At 43.9% G+C, this 15,827-nt stretch overlaps 1 protein-coding gene across 3 annotated transcripts in view; it reads left to right on the forward strand.

The window, feature by feature from the left end:
• Nucleotides 1–15,597, forward strand: part of CPPED1 (calcineurin like phosphoesterase domain containing 1) — a 108,691-nt gene extending 93,094 nt beyond the window's left edge. For 2 of the 3 annotated variants that reach the window (XM_081089506.1, XM_081089507.1), the window contains exon 4: nucleotides 14,039–15,597. In XM_081089506.1, the coding sequence (XP_080945632.1) occupies nucleotides 14,039–14,268 (230 nt within the window). In that variant the 3' untranslated portion in view covers nucleotides 14,269–15,597. The remainder of the gene's footprint in view (nucleotides 1–14,038) is intronic. The other variant, XM_081089508.1, reaches the window with a different exon arrangement.
• Nucleotides 15,598–15,827: the final 230 nt, after the last annotated feature.

The raw sequence follows: 15,827 nt of genomic DNA on the forward strand, positions 1-15,827 counted from the left end.
TTTTCAGGATTGAACAGGGTGGCTCTGAGCTAGAGCTGTATGTCCTGAGTGGAACAGTTAAGTGATATAGTGTTGGGAGAATAAAGGAAGTTGCAAATCCATAGATAACATATCTCATTTTTGTGAAATTACGTGTATTTGTATAGACTTATATCTAATATCTGTATTATTACTAGAGACATTTAAATTATCTGGGCAATACACACTGAACTCCTAAAATGGGAAGAGATATCAAGAGATTTCTCTCACCCTCCTTCTTTGTTCAGTGCTCTGTGTTTTTACATTTGATTTTACTTTTTAACAAGCAGGCCTTGCTTTTTTTCTTTTAACTTTTTATTCAGGAATATTATTGAGCTTACAGAAAAGCTACAAGTAAAACGGAACACCTGTCTCTATGCCCTTTACTCAGATTTATCTGGCATTCACCCCAGTTGCTTTATTTATTTATTTGTTTAGTGAGAGATGTTGCAATATATATTTTTCTCCTGATCTGACGGTCAGTGGCATGCATCGTGTGTGAGTTTCCTATTTTCCCTTTTTTCTTACACGTTAGGAAGGCTACTGTATATGTTTTTGCACTTTATTCACATGAGGTTTGGGGCACTCATTCCATATCAGTTCCTGGCGATCTTCCTCATTCTTCGCAGCGTCACTGTGTGTGCTAGTTAGTTCAGCTGCTGTCCTGTAGCTTGCGCTACTTTTGCAGGCAGAAAAGCAATAAAGATAAATAGTGGGAAGAAAATGTAAAAGCCACTGAAAAGAGCCAGAGGAAGCTCTGATAGAAAGTCTGTTCTTTTTAAAGTGGGTGGGCAGTGGGAGGAGTCGGGCCTGGAGCCCTGGGCTGCCTCTGCCCCACAAATAGGGTAACTGGGGCAGCGGAAAGTCCAGTTGGCCTGAGGTCAGAGCCCTGGAAGCACAGCCCAGGCAGGGGTTGGAGGACCTCAGGGGGCCTCTAGGGAGCAGGGATGTAAGGCTGTAGGACAAGGCAAGGAAGGAGCAAAACTAGGCAAGGATATGTGCTCAGCTGGGCTGGGCTGCAGCCTCTCCCCAGAGCTCCAAAGCACAGATCCTACTGCACCGGATCCCCCAGCCCGCACGTATAGTAATCGGTAGGAATGATGAAGAATTTAAAATAGTACATGTGATTAGGCTTGTTCATGGTTCCTGGCTCGTAGATCTTCAACGAATGATAGCTTTTACTGTTACGGTCATTACTCCCTTTTTTGCTTTCCCCCCCATAACAGCTTTATTGACATGCCTTACCAGTACGTACCATACAAGTCACTCAAAGTGTACAATTCAGCAGTTTTTAGAATATTTACAGAGCTGTGCATCCATCACCACAGTCAATTTGAGAACATTTTCATGACCCTATAAAGAAATCCTGTCCCTTCAGCAGTCACTCTCCCATTTCCTCCCCAACCCCCTCCCTCTCTCGGCCCTAGAAATCTTTCTATCTCCATAGATGTGCCTATTCTGGATATGTCATATAAATGGAATCATACAGTATATGGTCTGGGGGCTGACCTTTTGCTCCCTTGTGTCAGTCATTGGCTAAGCCCTTCCCCCCAGCAAGGGGAGGTGACCTCCTGAGTGAGGTGACCCTGGTTCAGGTCTCAGGAGAAGGGCAGCTGTGAACCCTTAGCAGCCAACCCTCCCAGGAACTGGAGGATGGACACAGGCCTATAAAGGGGGCTGGCAGGACAATGACAGAGTCCACCAGAGTACATTGTGAAAGGGTGTTGTTTAAGACTAAGGTGACGGGGTCATCCAGCACAATAAAAGAGCAGGGAGGTGGCAGTTACTCAGAATTTCTGTACACAGAGACATACAGTATGTTGTCCTGGGCAGTCCTCCTTTTAACCTCTACAAGGCTCTCCCGTATACCATCACTAAGGAACGAAATCTCAGTGACCAGACTCCCACATTCTGGTGGAAATTTAAACCAGTTCATTTGTTGAAGGATAATTTGACAGTCATATCAAAAGTCTAAACATTGGGAACGTGAATGACTAAAATTCTCCCCTGAAATCAGGAAAGGATGTCTGCTTTCATCACTCCTGTTTAACAGAATGTTGAGGTTCCAACCATTGCAAAAAGCAAGAAAAAGTGTAGAGGTGAAGAAAAAAGTAAAATTGTCTCTATTTATAGATGATATTATTTACTTAGAAAATCCTATGAATCTACAAAACAATTACTCTTACCATTAAACAAATTTAGCAAGTTCTCAGGATAGCTGGTTAATAAGCAAAAAATAATTATATTCTTACATACTAGCAGCAAACTATTATCAAGTGAAATAGTGGGGCCTTGACTTACGAGTTTAATTCGTTCCGTGACGGAGCTCGTAACTCATATTACTCGTATGTCAAATCAAAAAGTGAACGAGTGAGACACTTGATGCTGGGTTGATGTTGTGGCGTTCACTGTGACGTTTGCTGCGCCAACTAGCAGTGGGGTATATGAAGCTGGCCCTTAGCAGAAAAGGGATTCCCCACCCTGAGCTAGAGGGTAGACAGAGCAACTGCTGAGTCAGCCTGATCCAGACACACATCCTAGCTGTGTGACCCCAGACAGGTTCCTTACTTCTGGCGCTCTCCCTCCCGGAGCATGGCCTAGCCTCTCCCTTCCCCTCCCCATTCCCACAGGTGTCACCTTTACTTCCTCACTCCTGAGCTCTAAGGGTCCTTCCTTAACCTCTAGCTTGTTTCCTAAGCCCATTTCTTCTACAATTAAAAAAAAAAAAAAAAAAGTTCTCTGTGCCTCATTCCCTCACCTGTCAAGGGGGTGTGGTGTAATGTCATCCTCATGGGGGTCCTCCTGAAGCCTCACTGAGATGATGCGTATTGCAGGCGCTCCGAGGGGTGTTCAGTAAACAGAGCACTGTACACCGTGCTGCTGTCCCTTTCTGCCTTTCCTTTCATTGCTGCCCAGCCACAGGCAGGCCTTAGGCCTCCACTTCTAGGAAGGTGGATCTGGGTGCCCCACTCCCTCCAGCTTCGTGCAAGAGGAAGCTTCGTGCAAACGATTGTTCCCTGAAATTGGCCGAAGAAGCAGCATCCCGCCTCCCCCAGAGACCGTGACCAGCCTTTGCCTCCCACCTTCCCTGGCAGTGCTGGCCCCGGCCCTGTGGCATGAGGGGAGATACCCGCGGTGGAACTCAGAGTGGTACTCTGGAATGTAGAATTCCCAAATTAGCAGCTCAGGCCGGGACGTCATAGGAAGACCCTCTGGCTGAATGAGCCTTGACCCTCTTTCGTAGGAGCAGCTGCGCCTGGCAGCCCTGCCGAGGAAGCACCTGGCCTCCCTTCGCCTGGCCACCAGGCCTGTGGCCGCGGCCTCCTGGCTGCCTGCTGAGGAAGCTCCTTCCCTGCAGGAAGGGCTATTACACCTACTTCTGTGTGGCCACACCCTGTCTTTCTCTTTTACTTTCCTTTTCTTGCCTTTTTTTTTTTTTTTTTTGAGTCACTTTTTATTCCTTACCACTGAGACAGAATGAATCCGGGTGACTAATGATTTACAACAGAGCTTTCACATTTTCTGCTGGTGATGGAAAGGTCCATGGGATTTTCACAAGTGTATACCCGGGCAGGATGAAGGTAGACGCTGTCCAGGCCTAAGTCACACAGAGGCTGTAAGAAGCCAGCCTTCAATATCAAAATTGTCCTGAGGTAGATCCCGACTTCCTGGTATATTCAAGGCAGCTTCCGATATTAGAATATTAAATTATCCAGAGATTGCATCCTAATCCTCTGGTTAATTTGAAATGAATTTGAATTAAGACAGCTTAAAAATAGCTTTTATAGCCTCTTTATGACTTGATACCGTGGAGAAATAAACATGAAGCTGATGCCACAGACGGCGTCCTCTGTTGATTCAGAGGCTGCCTTTGCCGGGAATTCTTCTAGTGGTCATCGAGAAGGTGCTTGCCATTCCAATGCGGCAGTTCATAATTCACCAACAACCTATACGTAACACTCAATTAAGGAACCACAGAGGCATGTTGGCCAGATGACTGATGGACAGCTGAATGGAAATTCTGCACCACTCTGGAAAACACGGCTAAAATCAATCCCCCGTGAGGGAAACCATGACTTATTAATACATTCTCTGCCTCCACTGAGTCGTGAATCACTGCTTTCCTATCAAAAGCTAATAGAAAGCCAAGATTGGTAAAACTTCTTACAAGTCCCTGTGGCCTGTCGGTGTAAAAGGGGCAGGACCAGAACTCGGACAGGAGCCTGCATGTCGCAGAGCCAGCACGTGGAGTCTGTCCCACTCCAGGGTGAGCAGCTGGCCCTGCACTGGAGGGGCGGTGGGGGGAGGGGTTGGAGCGAGGAAGGGGGAGGAGGAGCACCTATTGTTTACCGACACCCAAACGCTCCTCCAAGCCTGCCACCCATGCGACAGGTGTTGTCATTATTCATCTTACAAATGAGGAAATGGGGCTCACAAGTTTCAGGAACCTGCCAGAGGTCCCAGAGGACAGAACTGAGTCTGCAAGGCCCGGTGGGAGCTTGGAATCCTGCGTGACCTTCCGTCTGTTCACTTGTTACATGATCATTGCGTCGGTCCTTGTTCAGGACTCAAATGTCCAGTCCCTGGTATTGGGGGTGGGGGTGGGGTGGGAGCTCTTTTACCAGAGGGGAGAAGGGTCTGGGCACAGTGGCTGTGCTCACTGACACCTCTTTCAGCTTCTTTTCCAGTCCCCTTTAGGCATCTTTGCTCCTGTAAGAATCCGTCACATTTTCTGTCCCTTGGGACCTTAACAATAAATGGTGAGCCCTGGGGGCCTGGAGAGGGAAGAGGATGGGGCCGTACACTGCAGAGGAGCCCAGCTCTGAAAGTTCCCGCCCCTCGAACAATCCCCATTAATGATCCCATCTCTGCAAATGCCGTTTGATATGGCGTGAAATTTGAACGTAAATGAATTTTTACAGCTAATTACAGCTAATGCGAGCAACTTTCAAAATTGCCAAACATTCCTTCCAGAATAGTACAGTTTGCAACTATGAATTAGGCATAAAGAGCCAAATTTCATAAACATAATTTAGCATACAACAGAATTGTACTGCTAAGTGCTTTCCCACCGGCCATTAGGAGCTCCCGAGGCAGCGCTAATCGCACATGCCCGTTTGGTCTCTGCTGGCCGCAGGCTTTGAAAGCCTGGAAGGCAGCGGAGGAGGCGGTCATTGCCTCGGCAGCTCAGCCCGAGTGGTCAGGAGCCCTCACGTCTCCGTTTGCAGTGAGGACCCAATGGGCACACAGCTCGGGCTCGGGGTGGTAGCCCTTCCATTGCTTCTGTCATCTTTTCCTGGCCCATCTGCCATGCCACCTCTAAGCTGCTCATCTCACCTTGATGTTTTGTTGGCGATCACCAGACCAGTTCCTGACCACTGCACACATTACAGTAGTAAAAATGTAGAAAGTGACGCCCCTCACCAATCCCACCCAACCACCCTCATCTGAAGTCACCACGTTGAGGAGTTGAGTGTATTTCTCTCCCATTCAGTTGGGGATACAACCACATTCACACACACCCTCTTATACATACCCCATCTTTATTTTTTTACAAAAAAACAGGATCATACAACACTTATTTACATTTTCCTGTTCATACTGAATATTTGGTGCCTTTCAAGGTCAGTATATGTTAGTCTGCCTCTTAACGTACATACTATAATTATCCAGTCTCCCATCAGTGAGCATTACAAACAGTGCCTCAGTGGACACTGTACTGTAATTTCTACCCACAGACTCCACACACCTACATCTGAGGAATCTTCGCCGGGTATTTCTGAAGGATACATTTCTACAAAAATGGTGCTGTTGGGTCAAGGGCACAATAAAATATGAGAAGAGAGCATCTAGTACCCTCTGAAATGTGGTGTATCTGTTTGCATCTAATAAGAGGAAATGGAAATAGCGGTGTCTCCCCACCCTCATCTGTGGGGAGACCTGGGTCACCTTCCTTCCCACCCCTAGTTGTGGACCTCACCTGGCAGACAGCCACACCTGCCCAGGCGGGTCTCGGTTCCTGCCACACACTTGCAGCTTTGGTCTGAGCGCTCTGTCAAAAGTCTCCCAGAATCCTACTCACCAGCAGCAGCTGCTGCAAACATCTCGAACCTATTTCCTTTATGCTTTTTGAATCATTGTCATATGCGGAACTGCTTCATCTCCACAAAGGTCCCTCCCGCTACCCTCCTGTAGCCACCCCCACCTCAGGCCTTTCATCTCTGCTCCTACCTCAGCAGCCATGTCTATAATGTGTCATGTCAAGAATGTGATGTAAGCGGAGTCACACAGCACGAAACCTTTTGGCTTTGTTTCGTCAGCGTGCTTCCTCGGTGCCATGCAAGCCGTTGCATCGGCCGTTCCTTGCTTTCGTGTCGCTGAGTAGTATTCCCCGGTGTGGATGTGGTGGCTCAACCACCCACCTGTGAGAGGCATGCAGGCTGCTTCCGTTTTCTGCTAGTACACGGAAAGCTGCTGTGAATATCCAGGTACAGATTTTTGAGTGAACATGTATCCGAGGGTTCCGTCGCTGGGCCGTGTGGTGGCTGCATGTTCTGAGTTCTCAGAAACTGCGAGGCGGTTGTCCAGGGCGGCTGCTCGACTTCCGTCCCCTCCACCTGTAGGCGTGTCCAGGTCCTCTGCACCGGAGCCAGCGTTTGTGTGAGTAACCTTTTAAAATACTTTGTTTGGTTGGTTCCCGCCCCCCCCCCCCCCCCCACTTTTCTGGTTAAAAGCTACATATCCCATTTCTGGCCTTTTGGAAATGATACGTGTGTGTTTGTTAGTTAACTTTAAATTTTGGAACAATTTTAGACTTAACATAAAAATTCCAAATACAATACAGAGAACTCCCATACCCACTTTCCATAGTGTTACTATCTCATGCAAATAGGGTACATAAAGTCCATAGTCAGATTCCCTTACCTTTTCCGAATGCCCTCCTGCTCAGCCAGCCCACCGGCGTGCCGCCTGTCGCTGGTCACCGTGCGGCCTGTCTCCTCTGGCTGTGGCAGTCTCTCCAACTTGCCTTGCGTTTAGTGACCGTGACGGCCTGGACAGGTACTGGTCAGCACGTATAGAATCTGTCTGATGTTTTCCTCATGCTGGGGTCATGGATTTGGGAAGATCACACAGTAAAGCGCCATTTTCATCACAGTTGCATCAGGGCACATCTGTCAACATGACGTATCATCACGGCTGGTGTTTGTTCAGTTTCTCCCCTGGAACGTACTCTCGGAAGGCGGTCACTAGGCACAGTCCTCACACGCCTCAGGGCGGGGGAATATGCCCCGCCCCCCCCCCCCCCCCCGAGGGCAGCACATCTATAACTTAGTTGTTCCTCTTCAGTAGGGGAGATCTGCGTCTTTCTCCCACATGTATTTGTGTACTTAATCATTTACATTAGCTGGACTCATGGATATTTTTATACTTTGAGTTATAATTTAATACTAGTTTTGTTTTCTGAAATTGTTAAGTTTGGCCACTGTGTCCCTTAGACGTGCCTCCAGCATTGTGAGGTTTTAAGCACTTGCTTATTTCCCGGCTCTGCAAGATACTCCAGGCTCAGCTAGTAAGTTTCCTGCCCAGCCCTCTAGTCAGTTATTTCTCCGCGGATCCATCGCCTGTCTTGTTGGAGAATGGTGTGAGAAACCCAGACCTGGTACTAGGCGTGCTCATTGCTAATGCGTATCCTTGCTTCTCAGGCACTCCCAGATGACAGAGCAAGGACATGTGTGTCTGGATACTCACCTGTGTGTTTACACATCTGTAAATATTTCCGTATGTAACCATTTGCTTCGATATTAAGCTAAACATCATTCTGATGTGTCCAACTCTTTTGCCACATGGATCATTCTAGCCTCCTCCCTTTCCCCTACCTTTTCAATTTTTTTATTGAGCTATATAATTCACACACCATAAAATTCATCCTTTTAAAGTATAAAATTCACTGGTTTTAATATGTTCACAAGGCTCTGCAGCCATCCACTGTCTAATTGCAGACATCTTACCATTCCCTGAGGAAACGCTGTGCCTGTGAGCAGCCATCCACCTTCGCTTTGTCTCCCCAGCCCCTGACAAGCAATACTCTTCCTTTCTCTGTGGATTTGCCTGTTCTGGACATTTTCTAGAAATGGAGTCATACAGTGTGTAGCCTTTTGTTCCTAACGCCTTTCACTCAGCATAATGTTTTTGAGGTCGGCCCATGTTGTAGCATGTGCCAGTACTTTGTTCCTCCTATGACTGAATAACCCATTATATGGATGTCCCACATTTCGTTTACCCATTCATCAGTTAATGGACATTTAGCTTGTTTACACTTTTAGGCTATTGTGAATAATGCTGTTATGAACATTCATGTACAATTGTTTGCAATAATGGGCATTTTCATTTCTCTTGACTTATATACCTAGGAGTAAATTTCTGGGTCATGTGGTCACTATATGTTTAACATTTTGAGAAATTGCCAAAGTGTTTTTACAAAACTGCTGCACCATTTTTTATCCCCACCAGCACTGTAGGAGGGTTCCAATTTCTCCAAATCCCTGTGAACACTTGTTATTTTCCATCTTTTTTATTTTAGCCAATTTAGTGGGTGTGAAGGGATATCTCGTGGCTTTGATTTGCATTTCCTTGATGGTTGATGATGCTAAACATCTTTTTATGTGCTTATTGGTCATTTGTATACCTTCTTTGGAGAACTGTTTGTTCAAATTATTTGCCCATCTGTCAATTTGGTTATTTATTGTGTATGGGTGTGTGGGGGTGTGTGTGTGTGTGTGTGTGTGTGTGTGTGTGTGTGTGTGTGAGTGAAAATGTTTATTTCCATTATGCTAAGCGAAATAAGCCAGTCAGAGAAAGACAAGTATTGCATGATCTCACTCACATGTGCAATCTAATGAACAAAATAAACTGGTGAACAAAATAGATCCAGAGACATAAAAGCATGGAACAGACTGTAGAATCTCAGAGGGAAGGTGGTGAGTGGGACGAGAGCAAAGAGCTTGTATGCATGTATGCGTAACCCATGGACACAGACAATAGGGTGGTGAAGGCAGGGGGGTGACTAGAAGAGGTCAATGAGGGGGAAAGGGGACATATGTAATACTTTCAACAATAAAGATTTAAAAAGTTTTTTTCTTCAGCCCCAATGTCAAAAAAAAATGATTTGGGGGTGGAGGGGATAGGACAACTATTAAATGTAGTGAAGAATTTTCATAGGCCTAAAGAAACTATTAAAAGGAAGAATGAATTAGATTTATATCATGAATAGAATCCTACTTATAAAAGCACAAATCAGCTTGAATTTCTGAATAATTAGTAAGATTCAAAGTGACAATTTTCTATTGCAATCTCATTCTTAATGTTCTCCCAGAATCCTTAATCCTGGGAAAAGCGGAGCAAAATATGGCCAGAGGTTCATACCTTTTTTCCAACATTATTCCACCAGCCATCAAAGGTAATAAAGATTTAGCCACGGCAGGATGCGAGCTCCAGGTCAGTTCTCTCCATTCTCTTTTGCTCTGCACTTTAGCTGATCTGACAAAAGCTTCTGACATCACACTTAACGCTCCTCAAGATGAACCAGAGTAAGAAATCCCATTTACTTCCCTACTCAGTTCAAAGCCATGTTTTATTTTTAAAGTAGTTGCATATTCTGTTATGCACTGTAATAGATTGTGATGAAGTTTGTAAAGAGCTAATAAATGTATGGGCCTCTTAATGTGCAAAACCAAATAATTCCTAAAAGAGTTGTAATCTTTTATAAATAATCTTTAAGTTTCCTGTAAATGCAAAAAAATTTGAACAGATTGTTAAAGCCTATACTTAATGCAAACCCCATAGAAGGTGGGGCAGGGTGTCATTCTGAGACCTGTCTTGGCTGGTTTCTGGGTACCTTGTGGCGAGATTGGATCCCACTCAGGAGCCTGTGCTTTCTCTGTCCCCTAATGGTGGCCACAAGCCTTTCTGGTTATTTCTTTTTATTGTTGAATTGGAAGAGTTCTTTTTTATTTTCTAGATATTACACCCTTATCAGATACATGACTTGCAAATATTTTCTCCCATTCCATGGGTTATCTTTTCATTTTCTTGATAATGTTCTTTTCCAATTTTTAAAATTTTTTATGAAAGCAAATTCATTATATCTACATGAGATGCAACTTTTTTGTATTCCCATTCCTTCACTTCTCTTACTCTTTGGCAACTATCAGCTCGCTCCCTATATCTATGGGTCTGTTTCTCTTTTGTCCATTTATTTTATTTTGGATTCCACATATAAGTGAAATCATGTGGTGTTTGTCTTTCTCTGTTTGATTTATTTCACTTAGCATAATACTCTCTAGGTCCAGCCATGCTATCTCAATGATAAATTTCATTCTTTTTATATATCTGAATAATATTTCCTTGCATGTACATCCATATCTTCTTTATCCATTCATCTATTGATGGACTTCTATGTTGCTTTCATATCTTGGCTCTTACTGGTAATACTGTAATAAATGGAGGGATGCATATATCTTTTTGATTAGGTGTTTTTGTTTCTTTGGATAAATACCCAGAAGTAGAATTGATGGATCACATAGCAGCTCTATTTTTAATTTTTTGAGGAATCTCTGTACTGTTTCTACAGTGGTTGTGCCAGTTTACAATCCCACCCACAACAGTGTCTGAGGGTTCCCTCTCCACATCGTGCTAACACTGATTTGTTGAGTAATTGATGACAGCCATTCTGACCAGTGTGAGACGATACCTTGTGGTTTAAATTTGCATTTCCCTGATGATTAGTGATGCTGAGCATCTTTTCATTTGTTGGCCATCTGTGTGTCCTCTTGGGAGAAATGTCTATTGAGGTACACTTTCCATTTTTTAATTGGATTTGATTTTTTTTTTTTTAGTGTTAAGTTGTATGAGTTCCTTATGTATTTTGGATATTAACCCCTTATCTGATGTGTCATTGACAACTGTCTTCTTCCATTCAGTAGGTTGTTTTTTTGTTTTGTTGATGGTTTCCTTCACTGTGCAAAAACATTTTAGTGTGATGAAGTCCCCTTTGTTTTTTTATTCTTTTGTTTTCTTTGCTTGATGAGACATATCCAAAAAAAAAAAAAAATGTTGCTATGAGTGATGTCAGAGAGTTTACTGCCTATGTTTTCTTCTAGGAATTTTAGCGTTTCAGGTCTTACATTTAAGTCCTTCATTTATTTTCTGTTTGTTTTTTATATGATATAAGAAGGTGATCTAGTTTCTTAATTTCTTTTCTTTCTTTCTCTTTTTTTTTTTTTTGCGTGTATCTGTCTAGTTTTCCCAAAGTCGCTTAATGAAGAGACTGTCTTTACCCCATTGAATATCCTTACCTCTGTTGTCATAGATTAATTGTCCATATAAGCAAGGATTTATTTCTAGGCTCTCTTTCCTAGTCCATTGATCTATACATCTGTTTTTATGCCAGTACCATGCTGTTCTGATTATTGTAGTGGTATAGTTTGATATCAAGGCGCATCATACCTCCCACTTTGTTCTTTCTCAAAATTTCTTTGGCTATTCAGGGTCTGCTGTGGTGTCATACAAATTTTAGGATTAGTTATTCTAATTCTGAGAAGAATGCCACTTGTATTTTAATAGGGATTATATTGAATCTATATATTGCTTTAGGTAGTAAAGACATTTTAACAATATTAATCCTTTCATTCCACAAGTGGGTATAGCCTTCCATTTATTTATGTCTTCTTAATGAAGGTTTGGAAGTGGTAAACTTTTAGTCTTTATGTGTCCAAACATGTATTTATTTTGTCCTTAAACTTGAATGATGCTTTAGCTAGGTATAAAATTTGAGGTGGGTAGTTATTTGCCCTCAACATTTTGAAGATATAATGCCTTGATTCTGTTATTGCTCAGATGCCCCTATCTAATTGTTATTCCTTTGTAATACTTTACCCTGTTATCTTAAGCTTTTTTCTCTTTCATGCTCTACAATTTTACTTGATATGAAAAGCTCTCAGCTATTATTTCTTCAAATTAGTCTTATACTATTTACTCGTTCCCCCTGTTCAGTTTCTCTTGAGAACCCACTGATACCTCGTAATCTGTCTTTCGGGTTCTTTGAACTGCTTGTTCATATCACTTGTGACTGGGTCTCCACGTCGTCTTCAGTTCGGTTCCTCAATTCTACCTTTTAATTCACTAATATCACATGAGATCTTTGATTAGAGCCAAGTCTAGAATGTATGCCATTTGTTGAGAGTTGCTTTTGTTTTAAATTTTAATGTCTTTTATGTCCACCATTTCTAAATTTTCATTATCAACTATTCTCATTCAATTTATGCCTGTTTTGCTTCATAACAAGTATGGATATTGGTCCTTTACTTAAATGAGCCCATTTATTTAAAATATTTCCCAGGTAGTTTTATATCGATTTAATCTGGAATGAATTTGTGTCCCTAATTGAAGAGTTTGTAGACCATCTTACTTAGCATGAGATTTCTTCATGGGTGGTGGAATTTTTTAATTTCAGGTTCAGTTTGAGTAAGAGATTTCTTGGTTTTGTTTTTCTCTTACTTTCTCTCTTGAATAACTTCTCCCTGTCTATGGTTTCGGTTACTTCCATCCCAGCCACCATCCAGGACCAGGCCTTATAATATAGTGAATTATTGGGAAAATGCGTTTCAGTTCCTAGACTTGAGCCTGTGTCATCCTTCCTTCCTAGACCCACGGGCTGCTAGAGCCCTAGCCCTGTGATGTGCTAGAGACAGCGCCTGTCAGCTCACAAAAATCGAAGATTAAATTTTAAGGAATCTCGTGAGCTGATTGTTAAACAGCCATTATTTAATTATATGAACTCACCATTAAGTAAATTATATTAAACAGTAAAGGTAATAAACACTCAAAACTTAGCATTTTATCTTGCCGTACATTTCTAATATCCATGCTCTAAAGGTTGCAGCATTTGTGCCGTGTAGTGGAAACACTATAGCATGGTGCTCGAGGCATCTCTTCCCTCTCCAGCTCAACAGCATCATGTTGGTCATTTGAAAATGGCCATGATAAGAGTGTTCAAACCATGGAGATTAGGAAACATTACAAATCAGATCTTTTTTGTGTGTGTACATGTGTGCGAAATACTTGTTTAACATACCAGCATAGCATTGCCCTGGCCCCGGGCACCGGGCAACAGGCAGCAGCAGTTTTCTTCAGTCTCCTCCCGTAAACAGGCACTCCCGCCACCTCGTTTCAAATGGGGGTCAGCTCCATTTCCTCCTCTCAGAAAGAGCTTTCCGTCCCGGTTATCTCACCATAAGCGCTTACCTCCCAGAAGCAAAGTACCCCACTCATGGGGTACTTCCTGCTTTGTGTCTGGTCCACGGCATTATTCGTTTGGATGCTGAGATGGCCTCTGTCCTTCGGTTTTCTCTTTTATGTGTTACCCATCATTGCTTTAAGCTTAAGGTGGGAAGATGTACATTAAATATTGAACATGCTGTTTCCATCTTGACCAGAACTCCATCGACATTATTTTTCATAGACATGTAACTTCGATCGTATGACTCTCATAATGCCCTCAAAAGATTTCCTTCAGACTTCGTCATCTCTCCTCATCATTCACCTTCTGTTCCTTGTCTGTTTTTCCCTAATACTATCCTGGACCAGTTGTTAGGACAAGCATGATAACATCTATAATAATAAAAGCATAATACGCTAATTAGACTGGATGGCTGAACAACCTTCCAGATGACCTTTCAGATGACCTTCCGGACGAAGCCAGGGCTGGGAGGGCTGAGGCAAACCGCCGTAGATGCAAAGGCCCAGCCCTTGCACGAATTTCATGCATCGGGCCTCTAGTTGTATATATGAGCTATCCTTGAAGATTCTGGCTGTCACATATGCTGCCTCTTAATTATTATACACTGAATAATAGTATGTGTGTAATATAATAATAATTACTGTTCCAATAAGAAAACATTGGAGCCCTAAGTTACCTAAATGGAAATCCTTGGCCCCCTAATGTTTTTTCCCTTCCCTGCAGGTATCAAAGCTGTGTTCTCAGGCCACTACCACAGGAATGCTGGGGGTACCTACCAGAACCTTGACGTCGTGGTGTCATCTGCCATCGGATGCCAGCTGGGCAAAGATACCCACGGGGTCCGAGTTGTGGTGATCACCGCTGAGAAGATCGTTCATCGGTACTACAGTTTGGACGAGCTGAGCGAGAGGGGAATAGAAAGTGACCTGATGGACTTAATGAAGGAAAAATGATTGCCGTTATGACCCAGTCACTTCCACTTCCACTGTCTTTTAATTTTGCCAGAAACAGCAGCTTCTGAATAAAGAAGTATCCAGGCAGATTTGTGAATTTATGTCCTTTGCGTAAATCAGAGAGCTGGGTCCTATTCTGAATTACTTTTGAAGGAGAACTGCCTTCCCTTTAAGAAAGAGAAGGGGCTGGAGGAGGGTTGGAGCCTGGGAATAGGAGAATAAATGATGCTGGAATATCTCTGTATGAGTGTTTGAATAACCTTTCCTAATGATGTGTTTCTCAACTCTCTCAAATTCTCTGTTGTTAAGTCAAATTGTTTTCTCGCAGTTTATGGTGAGTGTCTACCTATGGACCTTAATCCCAACTGGTATCCACGTGTAATCCTGGGTAATCCTCGAACAAACTGCATCTGGTCAGTTAAACTGTAGTCATGGCTCCGACGCTTGGCAACAGGAAGGTCATCTCCTCTCCCTCCTAACAAAGCAGACAGAGCTGTGCATGCACTCATTTCCGCACGGAGCTGTCAGATGCCGAGGCCTGTGCTGGTGATGCAGTTGGTACAAGTCAGCGCTGAGTTTGCCTTCTTGGTGACTAGAACAGTCACCTTTGCACCTACATTAGCCGTCTGCAAAAGCCTCATCCCAGAGGCCAGAGCCAGAGCCCTAAGGTCGCCTGGCGCACGGTCTGAGTTTATTCCGTTCACACCGGATGCCGCAGGAACTCCACAGGTTGCTGTCCTCATGCGATCAGAATGACTCTCCACTCCTGAGACGCTTCACTGTGTTGACGTTGACAGGCAAAGTGGGAATTGAGACAAGAGTTCTCAAAAGAATCAAAGCATAAATTTCGGTGGGGCAAAAACTGCTTCCAGCCGCTTTAATGGAATTGGCGCCACCTTTGATTCACGGCCCCAGAGCAGGCAAGCAAGGATGGTGACAATCGGCACTGTTTCCATGCCGTCTGCTTTGCTGCGTCTTCTCCGCAGCCCTGACACTGTGCTATTTCATGCACGTGGTCTGCCCTGCAGCTGTCCTGATGGGCAGGGAACGTGGGTTCTCCCAGTCCTGCCAGGAACCCCTCACAGCGTCACGCAGTAGCACTCCCTCACCCCGAAATGCCTTCAACAACCCGCTGCTTACAAATGAACTGCAAAACCCATCAAGACTTTCTCGTTAAAAAGCGTTAGTCAACGTAGCAAAACCAGGAGAAAGTAAATAGATAATTGGATATGTAAATTCCTAAGGAGCAGAAGACAAGAAGTTAATTGTACTATAGATCGGCGACACACTAGCTCATTGTTACGTGGCACAGGAAAATTAAAAATGTTCAAAATTAGAATGCCCTTGCTTGGGGATTTTGCTGCGTTCTTGCTTTTGTTCATTTTTCTTTACCGCAGGTGCGGAGGTGAGTGCAGGAAGAGGAAACTCGGCAAGTGGCCTAACTAACGGCCACACGTGTGGGGCGTGGGAGGCGGAAACGCTGAGGATTAGCTGCCAGGATCGTGTGCCCGGCCCATAAACACGGGCGTGGGCCCCTGGGAGGGGAGAGGGAAGCACAG

This window comes from Myotis nattereri (genome assembly GCF_964212035.1).
Source record: "Myotis nattereri genome assembly, chromosome: 4".
In the NCBI taxonomy this organism is placed as follows: domain Eukaryota; kingdom Metazoa; phylum Chordata; class Mammalia; order Chiroptera; family Vespertilionidae; genus Myotis; species Myotis nattereri.